Here is a 13,542-nt window from a genome sequence, read left to right on the forward strand (position 1 = left end):
GAGCACAGGCTCCGGACGCGCAGGCTCAGCGGCCATGGCTCACGGGCCCAGCCGCTCCGCGGCATGTGGGATCTTCCCGGACCGGGGCACGAACCCGTGTCCTCTGCATCGGCAGGCGGACTCTCAACCACTGCACCACCAGGGAAGCCCAAGAGAAGCATTTTAATAGCCTGTTTAGACAACTGGATATTCTTTTGTACCACACCAAAACTTACAAGTAGTCGTTTTTTAAAGGTTAGTCAGATGTGAAATTGAAAATCATATAATGAACTTTATGCTCTATTACATTAAAATCATTAGTATATCTTGCGCTTTGAATGGACCTTTTACTCACGCATGATTTTGTAAAATATGCATGGTCATTTGGAAAACATTGCTTCACTGAGTTACACAGCTCTTTTAAATGCAGAGCCTCTTAATGTGGAGCAACAGGAACTCTGCTTCCATTACTCGTGGGACTGCAAAATGGTACAGCCACATTGGAAGACAGTTTTGGCATTTTCTTACAAGACTCCACATACTCTTACCATATGATCCAGCAATTGTGCTCCTTGGTTATTTACCCAAATGAGTTGAAAACTGATGCCCACACAAAACCTGCACGTGAATGTACAGCAGCATTATTTATAATTGCCCAAACTTGAAAGCAACCAAAATGTCCTTCAATAGGTGAATGGGTAAAATAAACTAGCACATCCATATGATGGAATATTCAGTGATAAAATGAAATGAGCTATTAAGACACAAAAAGACATGAAGGAAGTTTAAGTGCATATTGCTAACTGAAAGAAACCAATCTGAAATGGCTACATACTGTGTGATAACCTGAAAAAGGCAAAATTATGGAGGTAGCAAAAAGATTGGTGTTTGCCAGGCATTGGGGGGGAGGAAGGGAGAGAAGAATGTAGCGCAGAGGATTTTTAGAAGGGTGAAACTATTCTGTATGATACTCTAATGGTGTCGTGGTGAGTTCATGTCATTATATATTTGTCAAAACCCATAGAATGTATAATATAAAGAATGAACCCTAATGTAAACCATGATTATAGTTATAATATATAGTTATTAATATAACTATATAGTTAATAGTTATAATATCACTATTAGTTTATCAGTTGTAACAAATATACTGCACTAATACAAGATGTTAGTAATAGGAGAAACAGGGAGAGCATGAGGGGTGTATGGGAACTGTCCGTACTACTCAAAAAAATAAAGTCTATTAATTTGAAACAAACAAAGGTGATTTGAGCTCACAGTTTAATTGCACAAGTGCTTTTTCTTAGAAACTATGAAACATCGTATTTGGGTATGCAGAAGCATTGTATGCATATTTCCCATTTCTTCACACAAAATAGTAAAAAGATCTGTATTCCAGTGTCAAGAGTTTATAAAATTATTAATTTGTACTTCTTCATTAAGGATGTTCTTAACTGACACTGGCATTTTATTTTCTATTTTTACTTTTTTTTTAGGCTGCACACTGGCATTTTTTTTAAATTGCAAACGCATGGCAGGAAGGAATGCAATGACTACTACTACAATTTGGTGCCACTGTCTCACTCCTGCTAAGTTGCCAGCAGTTTTGCCACCATTGCTTTTTGCATCATCAGTGCAAATGTCAACACAGTTAAAAAGGCAAATAACATCTCAGTATTATTATAAGTAGTTTTGTCCCTAAGGACTCCAGGGGTTCATGGACCATGTGCCGACAACCACTATCCTAAAGGGAAAAGGCGGCAGGGGTAGATGTAAAAGTAGAGGTTATTGGGCACAGTTGTGTTTGGCAGGTGGAATTACTGGGCTAACAAGTGTTCCTGCTGTTGAGGGTCTGGCCCACTTCTAGGTCATCCTAATAGGCAAGGGGGGCCAAGTCACTTTGGAAGCCATAGATCTATTTAAGGGATGGATCTCTTAATCCACTGTCAAATCCCAGTCCAAATGAATACAGTGTGGGTTGGGAAGTTTGGGCTAGATCTTCCAGGATCACTCAAAATTAGGTGGTTCCATTAAGTTCAGTGTTGATGGTCTGTTACATGCCAAGAACTGGACAAGTTACAGAGGAGGAAACAGAAATGATTAAGTTGTGGCCTCTGTCCTATAGAAGTATAATAATAAAAATATATAGAAATAATAAAATAATAATAGAATGTAGGAAGTCATAAGTATTAAGTGAGGTTCAAAGTGCTACGGGAGCACTGAGGAAGAAATGAATTATGACTGGAGAAATCAGGAAAGTTTTTTTGAAAACTTGGGCCTTGAAGGATGAGTAAAATTTTGAGAGGAGAGAGGGAAATCAAAAGTTCTCAATAGTCTTGGGTGAACTGAGAGCATTCTGTGTAAGAGAACTACAGCTAGTAAATGAGCTGTGCTAACTCTTCACCTTTCCATCCCATGATTTTAACTTGTTTTTGTTCAAGGCGTTGATTTCCAGTTTATCCTTTCAGGACCAATATACAGAGACTCATGACATCAGACATTCATTTATCCATAAAATAGTCCAAAATTTACAAAAGGAATTTCTTCATGGTTCTTTTCTAATAAAAATTCTCTTTCTGTCTGCACTGTGGAGAAAGAAGCCCTCTTTCAGATCTCTCAATTCAATACCCTAAACATTTAGTGAGTGCCTACTACGTGCAGGATATATGTTATTTTCTACGAGGGGTACCAAAGTAAAAACACAGCCCCTGCCTTCACAGAGCTTAGAGTCTCAGAGGAGTCAAATGTGTACGTAGTTAATGGCAAAGCATATTATAGGCTCTATAAAAGACACAGTGTGATGGCGATCAGAAGAGGAAGACTTTAACTTCAGTGGGGAAATCTGGAAGACTTCATGGAAGCAATGTCTCAAATATGCATAGACTTGCCATAGGCAGTGATGAATGAAGGAGGATATTCACTCATCATGAGACAAGTCCACTCGAGCAAAGGTATAAAAGGGGATGATGTGTTATGGGAAGGGCAGGTAATTTAGTATGACTGGGGGGCTGGGAGGTGAGTCTCATGAGAGATAAGCTTCAAAAAGCAGGTTGACAGCAATCTTGGAATGCTAAGGAGTTTGGGCTCTACTCTGGAGGTGCAGCATACTCGAGTCAGTGTTTTGGGAAGATAACAAGTAACCCCAGGAGGAATGGATGGGAAAAGAAAGGTCAGTTTGGAGGTGGCTGGAATTGTGCAGAGAAGAGATAATGCCCGGCATTACCTAGGAAGCACAAGCTGATATGGAAAGGAGGGGGTGGATTTGAGAGACATGACCAAGACTTAGTGATGTCCCGTTGTGTGTGTAGGATGGCTTAGCGGTTCCTAACTTGGGACACTGATAGAATGGGAGTAATATCCAGGAGGAGGAACATGGGGAAAAAATAAAGGGTTTGGGTTGGCTGTCGGATGTGTCTGTGGACTGACCAGGGTATTGGAGAGGAAGCAGTGGCAATTGACAGAGATGTACAGATTTGGGGATCATCCATAAATGGCTGTTGAAACCGTAAAGGCATTGATTGCACTTCCAGAGGGAGAGTGGGGTTTCTCAACCTTGGCCGTATTGACATTTGGTCTGCATATTCTTTGTCGTTGGGGGGATGGGTGAGGTGGGGGGAGGGGCTGTTCTTGGCATTGTAGGAAGTTTAGCATCTTTGGCCTCTACCCACTAGATGCCAGTAGCACACCTCCGCCACCAGTTGTGTCAAACAAAAATATCTCCAGACATTGTCAGATATCCCCTGGAGGGCAAAATCAACCCCACAGAGAACCGATTGCTCTAGGAGAGAGTGCGGAGTCAAAAGATGGCCAAGGGCAGAACCTTTGGGTTCTAAGGTCACGGTAAGAAAGGAAGAGCACACTGGGAAAGACGGGGGTGACTGTGTCACAGATGGGGTGGCCAGTGGTGTTACAGTCTATAAAGAGGGTTTTGGAGACAAAAGAGGCCTAGGCAGTGGGGAGAGCTTTATGATCTTTCAGGGAGCAATTCCAACTGAGCCTCCCGAACGTGCTTTCTTCTTGTTCGCTAGCCTTTTCCCTGAGAGGTACAGGAGTCAACTGCCCCCCTGGGCCATAAATGAGACTGGGATATATGCCAGTGTACCACAAAGTTTGCCTGGTTGCTTTGCAGGATGTTCATATTCCTTTTCCCCTATTTTCTCATTCCATTTGTTCTATTAGTCTCCTTTTTCATTTGTAATGTGCTTTAGCAGAAATATATACCCATACCATTTAATCCTGATAATAACCCCACAAAATAGCTTTCATTTTTATTCCCATTTTGCAGATGAGGAAACCAAAACTCCCAGAGGGAACCTTGCCTAAGACAGCACAACCAGGGAGCCATAGAGCTGATGCCCAAATCTTCTGATCACGCAGGGACTGAGAACACTCTTCATCACACCCCAATTGCTTCTTTGGTTGCAACTCCTACCATGTAGCATCTTTTCCTTACAAAGTGACTGACACTCCCCTTCTCCTGGGATAGAGCCTTCCTTGACTGTAAAGGAATCAGTGACTTTTGTTCTCTTTTTCCCTGACCACAGCGCCATTTCTGCTCATAGAGTATTGTTTGGTGCCTTACTGAATGTCTCACCTTGTGAGGGTGTTAGCCAGATGGTCTTTTTTCCTTCTTCATTTTCTTCTTTTTTTTGGCCATGGCTTGCGGCTTGTGGGATCTCTGTTCCCTAACCAGGGTTTGAACCTGGGCCACAGTAGTGAAAGCCCAGAATCCTAACCACTAGGCCAACAGGGAACTTCCCAGATGGTCTTCTGACAAAAGGTAACATTGTAATGTTTGTACAGGTGAGGCCAAGCCTGCGGCAATTCTGTATGGTGAAGATGAGGACAGACAGGTCACAGGCCCAACTGTGGGCACTTCGGAATCTCCCTGATGGTTGCTGGGTCTAGGCCAAGGGTCATCTCCCTCAGGGACACCCGTGTATGTCCAAGGCTTGCAGTGGCATACCAGACCCCAGTAACTCCTCAGCTGTTGGAACTCTCCTTCCCTCCCTGGGAATCCTCTGTCATTTCCTCCTGCTCCCCACAAACTTCCTATTCTGACCCTTTGTTTCTTGGCACCCCTCATGTTCTCTTAACCACCAATTCACTTAGCATCTGGAATTCTTAGTAATAGTAATCACAAAAGCCACCATTTACTGAGGGTTTTTAAAGTACCAGGTATAGACAATGGAGGTAACTGAGGCTTAGAGATGTTACATAAATCTGTCCAACGTCACATAAATATTAAGGTACAGATCAGCATATCTAATAGAAATGTAATTTGAGCCACGTTGGTAATTAAAATTTTCTATTAGCCAAATTAAAAGAGAAAAGAAACAGATGAAATTAATTTTATCAAAATTTTTTTATTTAACAATATATCCTAAGTGTCTATCAACAGACCAATGGATAAAGAAGATGTGGTATATATATACAATGGAATACTACTCAGCCATAAAATAGAGTGAAATTTTGCCTTTTGCAACAACATGAGCGGACCTCAAGGGTATTATGCCTAGCGAAATAAGTCAGACAGAGGAAGACAAATACTGTCTGACAGGGGTCCCCAACCCCCGGTCCTTGGACTGGTACCAGTCCACATCCTGTTAGGAACCGGGCTGCACAGCAGGAGGTAAGCAGCAGACAAGTGAGTGAAGCTTCATCTGCTGCTCCCCATCGCTCCCCACCACTCCCCACCGCTCCCCACCGCCCCCCACCGCTCCCCATAGCTCCCCATAGCTCCCCATAGCTCCCCACCGCTCCCCATCGCTCCCCACCACTCCCCATTGCTCCCCACCGCTCCCCATCGCTCCCCATCGTTTGCATTACTGCCTGAACCATCCCTCCCACCCCTCCACACCCCTTCCGTGGAAAAATTGTCTTCCACGAAACCCATCCCTGGTGCCAAAAAGGCTGGGGACCCCTGCTGTATGATATCACTTACATGTGGAATCTAAAAAATACAACAAACTACTGAATATAACAAAAAAGAAGCAGACTCACAGATATAGAGGACAAACTAGTGGTTACCAGTGGGGAGAGCGAGGGGGAGTGGCAATTTAGGGGTAGGGGATTAAGAGGTGCAAGCTACAATGTATAAAATAAGCTAAAAGGATATATCATACAACCCAGGGAATATAGCCAGTATTTTATAATAGCTATAAATGGAGTATAACCTTTAAAAATTGTGAATCACTATAGTGTACACCTGTAACATATAATATTGTACATCAACTATAACTCAATAAAAAAATAAAGCACTTGGGAATTCCCTGGCAGTCCAGTGATTAGGGCTCCGCGCTTCCACTGCAGGGGGCACGGATTCGATCCCTGGTGGGGGAACTAAGATCCCGCATGCTGTGTGGCCAAAAAAATAAATAAATAAAATAAAGCACGTTACAGATTTTTTTTAAAAGGGAAAAAAAAGATCCAAAACATTATTCCAACATGTCATCAATATATAAAATTACCAAAGAGATATTTATAGTCTTTCTCTCATAGTAAGTCTTTGAAATCTGCTGTGTGTTTTACTCTTACATCTCATCTCAGTTTAGACTAGCCACATATCACATGTTCAACAGCCATTTGTGGTCAGTGGCTACTGTATTGAACAATGAAAGTATAGATCAAGGGTTCTGAGCCACCTCCGCTTGGCTTCATTGTCGCCTTTCTAAGGATGGTGAGGAGTGGGGCAGCCACGTTCTCTGTGAAAGCAGGCTGATCCTGTCCCCCAAAATTCAGGTCTGAAAAAGATAATAATCTTATCTAATTGGGAGTAAGATTTCATTATAAATGAGAATAAAGTGTCTCCAAATGCTACAGAGGTCCAAAATTTATTAGACTCTTTAAAAAAGCATTTGTCAGAGAAGCTGACATTTCCCTCTTGGAACTGTTACTTCTTTTGGGATGGGACAGGAATGTTTGTTCCTTTCTGCAGGTCCCTGTTATTGTTCTTTTATCTCCATAAACACTGTCCAGGAAAAGTGGATTTTCTCTGGCCTGGAGCCAGGTTGGTAGAAAAATCCTTTGCCCTGGGCCCTCTCTCTTGTCCATAGGGCAGTCGCATGACCCCTTCTGATGGGGCTCACCAACCGATGTGGTGGCCTCGGAAGGGACGTGCAGGATTGCTGAACTCTGGAAGGAAAGGAGGGTTGGTGAGCCATCATTCCCTGATTTGAGCAGTGGGCAGCCCTTTGTTCCAGGCACTGTACTAGGCACATGGCATGTGCTATCCTTTTACTCCTCACCACCACCCTATGAGGTTAAGCATCAGCACTTGCAAAACCCAGGCAGGTGAAAAGTTTCACTCAGTGTGCAGCTTTCCGACACCAGAGCCCAGGATTACAGCGTTCCAGACTCTGGGGGTTTCAATGCTTTCTGCAATAAGACGGACATGGGAACAAGGGTTGTCCAGCAAGAAATGTTCATATCTGTGTTCTGTTTCCATGCGAACAAGGTCTGGCAGGGTGCTTAGGGTTGATTTCAGTCTCTAAGAATTGGGGGTGAGATACTCAGCACATAAAAAAAGGAGATGGGGGACTTCCCTGGCGGTCCAGTGGTTAAGTCTCCGCTCTTCCACTGCAGGGGCCACGGGTTCCATCTCTGGTCAGGGAACTAAGATCCCCGGCATGCCGCGTGGTGCAGCCAAAAAATAATAAAAATAAAAAAAGGAGACGGCTGCCCTTTCTATATCAGGAAACCCAGGAGGACTGCTTGATCTTTCTTTACTTGTTCCTGACAAGTTAGAAATGTGGTGCGGGGGAGCCCTGTCGCTTTAAGCCTAAGCCCTGGCTTCCCAGGAGACTTGGGAGGGCAGTGGAGTGCCCGCCTACCTGGGGAACCTGAGCGAGGTGTGGCCGGAGAGGCTCTGGAGGCGAGGTGGGCGGGGGCAGGCTGAAAGTTGGACAAGCAGGAAGTGAACCGACGGCTGCCCGAGAGGAAACAAACTAGGCGAGAGTCCCGCTGCCGACAGGCCCGAGCCGCTCGGAAACATGGTGAGAGAGCGGGAAACTAAGAAGGGGCTGATTTCACGAGCAGCCAGAGGGGGCTGGGGGCTGGGGATCAGCAAAGGATTGCTGGTGGCAAAATCTGAGGGCTGGGCCAGCGCCGACTGTGACCTCTCTTCTTTGACAGCTGGGCTGCAAATAGGTCTGAGCTGCCTGGGCGGGTGTTCCTGCTCTTCTCTGCCCCCTCCCTCCCCTGAGCCCTGAGCTGGCCTGGAGTGGAGCTTCGGTGGGAGTGTGAGCTCCTAATTCATCTCCTCCTCCAGCCCTCCGGCCTTTGGCCTTCGGGTGTTGTGACATTCCTGGGCAGTGCCTCTGCTGTTCCCAGCGCAGATTCCAGCCCAGCGGCAGGAATCCCGCTCTGCCCCTCACTTTATCCCTGTACAGAAACCCAAAGAATTTGTCTCTCCGTCGAGTCCAAGGAAACTGCCCCCTCTCCATAAACATGAGGAAGAGAGCTGATGGTTTGTAAAAAAAAAAAAAAAAAAAAAAGACAGAAGTTGGTTCTCTGTAATCATCTAGTTTGGACCCACGCCCCTGGCTTGTGTCTGGAAGTCTAGTGGGTCAGGGAGGGAGGAGCTTAGTAGTGTTTTTCCCTCCCTGTTCAAAAACCTTATCAGAAAGCCTGAGGATGAGGCATCAGCCAGGGAGGACTTGCCCTCCATTTCCCCCAACACCCAGGCTGCTGTCTGTATGTTTCATACTTGCTTAAGTAGGCAATGGCGTGGTGCCTACGCGAGGACCTTAGTGGTGGGGAAAGCAGAAGTTTGTGGCCCAACGGCTGTCTCTCGTGGGGCCTTGTGAGGGACTTGGAGCCTGGTTGCCGTGGCTCAGGCTGCCCAGGAGGCCGGAGCAGCTCTCCAGCTGCTGTCTTGAAGAGAGGGCGGGTTAGGCTAGGGGAGGGTGGTCTGTGGGGGGAGGGGCACAGGCATTTTTAATGAGGACCGGTGGGATCTGGGAATTCACAGGTAATGGTGGGGCTGTGCCTTGTGAGGTGCTGGCTCAGCGGTCTCCTCTGACCCTCTCCGAGGAACAAGGAAGCAGTGGAGAGGGCTTTGGGGGTGTGCTTCTTGTTGTCTCACGTGCCCTGAAAACCCACAAAGAAGTTGGATCCAGTCTGTCTCCTAGCATGGCTCTCACCATCTGGGGCTTAAAAATGCATTTGTTTTTGATCACACAAGTACTACAAGGAAAACATTCTCTTTGCAAACAGTTCAAGCATTACGAAAAGCTAAGTCCACCTTAGGACTCCGTCTCCTCTGGCCTCTGAGGCTGAGTCTCAGTCCCTCCGGCACTCGGCCTAATTAACCCCTGTGTGGCTGCCCAGGAGGAGGCCAGTGGTGGTGGAGGAGATGACCGTGTGCGAAACCTGCAGAGCGAAGTGGAGGGAGTCAAGAATATTATGACCCAGAATGTGGAGCGGATTCTGGCCCGGGGAGAAAACTTGGATCATCTCCGTAACAAGACAGAGGATCTGGAAGCCACAGTGAGATGATGGGGAGCCCAGTGGGGGCCAGGGGAAGAGGGGGGAGGAGGATTATTGGGGGCTTGAGGCTTGGTGGTCTTGGTGGCAGAATGATCAGGAGGGAAGTCTGCCTTTTTACCTGTGTTGGGAATTGATGTGAGCTGAATCCCCACTTCTGATTCTGCTCTACTCCACTGATTGGTACTGGGGTCCAGGGAATGGGTTCAAGGACTGGGGCTGGGGATGCGGGGGTGGACCCATGGAGACATTTTGTGAGACTGATGGATGGCTCAGTCAGCCTGTGCTGTCTTAGGCTTCTCTCCTATGAAATCGACTTTCACTTTGAAGGCTGCCCTTGACAATCATTTGGACCTGGCCTCCCCAGGACAAAAATATTGGCTCCAGAAAATCCTCTTAGGGCCTTTGGCCTTCCCCAGGAGTTATTAGGCAGGGGGTGGAAAACTGTTAGAGTTTTGCTGAGCCAGCTTTAAAAAGAAGCTGGGAAGAGGAGTAAAAGTCTTTGATCCCAGGATCCTCTGCTGGCTGAAGGCTGGAATAATATCTCCCACACATCTTGCTAGATCTCATTCTTCTCTCCCTCCAGCCAGAGGCTGAAGCCAGCTGCTCAGGGAGGGAGTAACTCTAAAGTTCAACAGAGGGCTGGAGACTTAAGATTCCGTGTCCACGGAGAGAGACTGGCCATGGCTTTCTGAGTCCTGTGTGTAATCTTGAGCATAGCTCATTTGACTCCCTGGGACTTAGTGTTTCTTTCCACAGCCCAGCCTGGGAAGCATGGCCCAGGGGAACAATTTCTGCAATTCAAGTTGGGAGAGGAAGAGCATTTTCCCTCAGTTCCAACCCCTGGACTGCCCTGGCCCCTCCTCCAGCTTCAGCGGTCCTCATGTGGCCAGAAGTTATGGAACCAGGGAGATGTGTCCACCTGGAGCCTGCACCCCTCAGCCCCAGTGTCTGCCCTCCCAAGGGTGGGTTGTGCTGCCAGTGTCACAACCCTGGGTGTGAGCGTGCATCAGAGGCCCCTCAGTGTGCATGGCAGTGCGGGGGGAAGAAGAGAAGGGGGCAGGCAGGGGACCAGAGGGAGCCTAAGGATTCTGAATTTGAATTGGTTCACCAAATGGTTGTGAAGGTACATTTGTCGAGGTAGGAGGACAGAACTAACTGTTTTATTTAGCAGTCTGTTGCCTCAACGCAGCACTTAAGTGTTTAGAGGTATGGCGTGTGGGTCTCGGTATGCTCATCCCAGCGGCAGGAGGCACTGGGTGATTCTGCCTTATTCCCAACAGTCCGAGCACTTCAAGACCACATCGCAGAAGGTGGCTCGGAAGTTCTGGTGGAAGAATGTGAAGATGATCGTCCTCATCTGCGTGATTGTTTTTATCATCGTCCTCTTCATCGTGCTCTTTGCCACGGGTGCCATCCCTTAAGTAACTTAGGGAACCCCTCCCACCCTGCCCTCTTCTTGGGGGGCAGCCTTCCATAGTGGGTGCCAAGAGGGGCCCTCTCTCCTGTCCTTCTCCACAGGGAATGATGCTCCATCCTCCCGCCCCTCATTCTGGGGCCCCTCTACCACACTGTCTGACCCAGGGAGCACCTTGGTCCCCAGAAGGAGAGAGCTGGACTGTGGCTGTGTTTCAGGGGTCCTCAGAGTTGGTTGGAGAGACCCAGAAGGGCCAGCACATGGCTGCGAAACTGATGGAACTGAGGGTGGCCAGTGGGCAATAAAGACCTTTCAGTATCCCTATGCATGTGAGGTACTTTCTCCCTTTCCATTTTGCCTTTGGCCCTTCCATTTCTTTTCTCCCTAAGGACGCCCTCTGGCAGAGATCCTCCCATTGGAGGCCCAAGCTGTTGGAGGAGTGGAGAGCATATGTTTGGAGAAGAAAGATGGAAACTCTCTGTCTTTCTTTATCTCCCCTTGTTCCATCATTGTCACTGGTCTCAAGAACAGGAATTTTCTGGAGGTCTTGGCGTATGGAAAATTCAAAACCTTCCCAGCATTTTAGGGTAGTATGTAAGACTTTGAAGTGTCCCCTCTGGGACTTGCCATTTCCTTTATTAGTTTTCTGCTGGAAGTGTTAGCCGAGACATGAAGCCTACCTGGGCAGAGCATTTAGGAATCTGGTTAAGGGCCTCCCACCCCTCCCATCATTGCCATTTCTCTTTGGTGGCCCTGTTGTAGTCTTAGAGTGAGGGGGTTAGAGGAACTGAACTGCTTTTCCTTCTCTTGTGGTTCTGCGAGTTCTATTTGTCTTTTGTCTGCCCCTGTCCTTCTGGAACTTAGCAGGGCCTCTGGGTCTCAGCTGTCCTGAGGGGGTGAGCATCTCTCACCCGTGTCTCGTGGCTGGGCACAGTCAGTGTCACAGGACAGGGCCTATGGCCTTCCTTCCCCTCCATGGACAATGGACCTCTCTGTCTTTGGGCCTCCCTCCTCTCCACCAGGTTCCACCATCATTGTCACTCTTTCCAGTGCCCAGTGCGCCTTGGTTTGGGGGAAGGGTTTATGTCATCTCTGTCCCTATTTCCCCCATAGGCTTTCCAGAATTGAAAAGAACCTGATTTGGGGAGGGAATCTGGAAGGGCCGGGGTTGGGAAACAGGACTGGGGACTAGTACTGGCAAGTCAGGTTCTAGAATCATGCTCCGGGGACTTCCCTGGCGGTCCAGTGGTTAAGACTCCACACTGCCAATGCAGGGGGCGTGGGTTTGATCCCTGGTTGGGGAATTAGGAGCCCACATGCTGCACAGTGCAGCCAAAAAAAAAAAAAAAAAAATAGAATCATGCCCCGAAAACTAGGAAGGGGGGAAGCACAGAAGAGACCCTGGGGGCAGACTTTGTCAGGACCCTGTCCATCCTCTCTCTTCTCAGTCCACTCCTGGACTCGAGGTCCAAGCAACTGGGGTGATTGGGACCTAGTCTGTCCAGGCTGGGGGTGGGGTCTGTGCTCACATGGGGCTCAACGTGGGAGAGGGAAGCCCCCAACCCCCTTCCTCAAGAGGGGCCACCTTTGAGATGTTGGGATGGTATGTGGTGGGATAGAGAACAGGTGGCTGGCGGCTTCTCTGCAGCAGTGAAAGGGCAGGCTGAGGATGGATAGACTCAGCTCAGGAAGGCTCTGGACAGGTTAGACACACCAGCCTCCCTCATCCTCCAGCTGAGGAAGGGGGTCATATCAGGACAGGGCTGCACTTGCCCACGTGGTGAAGGGGAAAGAAAGAAAAAGCTAGAGCTAGCACCTTCTCCATGGGGGTCTGTTTTCTCTTTTTGGGGGGAGGTACGCGGGCCTCTCACTGTTGGGGCCTATCCCGTTGCGGAGCACAGGCTCCGGACGTGCAGGCTCAGTGGCCATGGCTCACGGGCCCAGCCGCTCCGCGGCATGTGGGATCTTCCCGGACCGGGGCACGAACCCGTGTCCCCTGCATTGGCAGGCAGACTCTCAACCACTGTGCCACCAGGGAAGCCCTGTTTTCTCTTTTAATTGAGGTGAAATTCGCAAAACATACAATTGACCGTTTTAAAATGTACCCTCCAGTGGCAGGTAGTGCACTCATGATATTTATTGTGAATAAACTTAATTTAGTTTCAGAACTTTGGCGTGGTCGGTTTCTGGTTATGGGTGAGTTGCACTCACCAAGGTGGCAAAGACCCTGTCCAGCTGTTCACTGCGTTTCCTGCACCTAGCACAGTGCAGGACAATGGCGCTCCTACAGGTGCTTGTTGAATGAATAAATGATTCCTCCCCAGATCAACCCGGTCTACCTGAGCTGGGATGCAGTTCCAGAGAGGATTCCCTGAGCCCGTTCCAGAACCCACTCCACTGGGACCATTTCATAGACTGGGGTCCCGAGCTGTAGACCAGGCACCACGCTGATTGGGCGGAGGCCCCACTTCACCAGGCTGGGGAGTCATCCCAAGCCGGGCGTCGGCGGCCCGGGGAGAGGTGTGGAACCGGGACCCCGGGAGCCATCGCCGGCCGCTTCCGATTTGACTGATTTAACTTGGTTTCGGTCGCCGCTCCCAGAAGGCTCGCCCCCCGCCCCCGCCAGGCAGGCCCCGCCCCGCCCTCCGCTTCCTCCCAGA

The 13,542-nt window shown here is 48.3% G+C and overlaps 1 protein-coding gene across 1 annotated transcript; it reads left to right on the plus strand.

The window, feature by feature from the left end:
- Positions 1–7,860: 7,860 nt before the first annotated feature.
- VAMP8 (vesicle associated membrane protein 8) lies at positions 7,861–11,206 on the plus strand. Its single transcript, XM_082851609.1, has 3 exons — positions 7,861–7,973; positions 9,310–9,468; positions 10,749–11,206. Exons 1-3 carry the CDS (start codon positions 7,971–7,973, stop codon positions 10,887–10,889), a joined length of 303 nt encoding a protein of 100 aa, XP_082707735.1. The 5' UTR covers positions 7,861–7,970; the 3' UTR covers positions 10,890–11,206.
- The last annotated feature ends 2,336 nt before the right edge of the window (positions 11,207–13,542 follow it).

The sequence above is a fragment of the Leucopleurus acutus genome (assembly GCF_964270905.1).
Source record: "Leucopleurus acutus genome assembly, chromosome: 12".
NCBI lineage: Eukaryota > Metazoa > Chordata > Mammalia > Artiodactyla > Delphinidae > Leucopleurus > Leucopleurus acutus.

Bases quoted from the DNA above. Each gene is read 5' to 3' on its own strand.
- VAMP8 (XM_082851609.1), top strand. The intron at 9,469-10,748 runs GTGAGATGATGG...TATTCCCAACAG, and splicing joins CAGAGGATCTGGAAGCCACA to TCCGAGCACTTCAAGACCAC.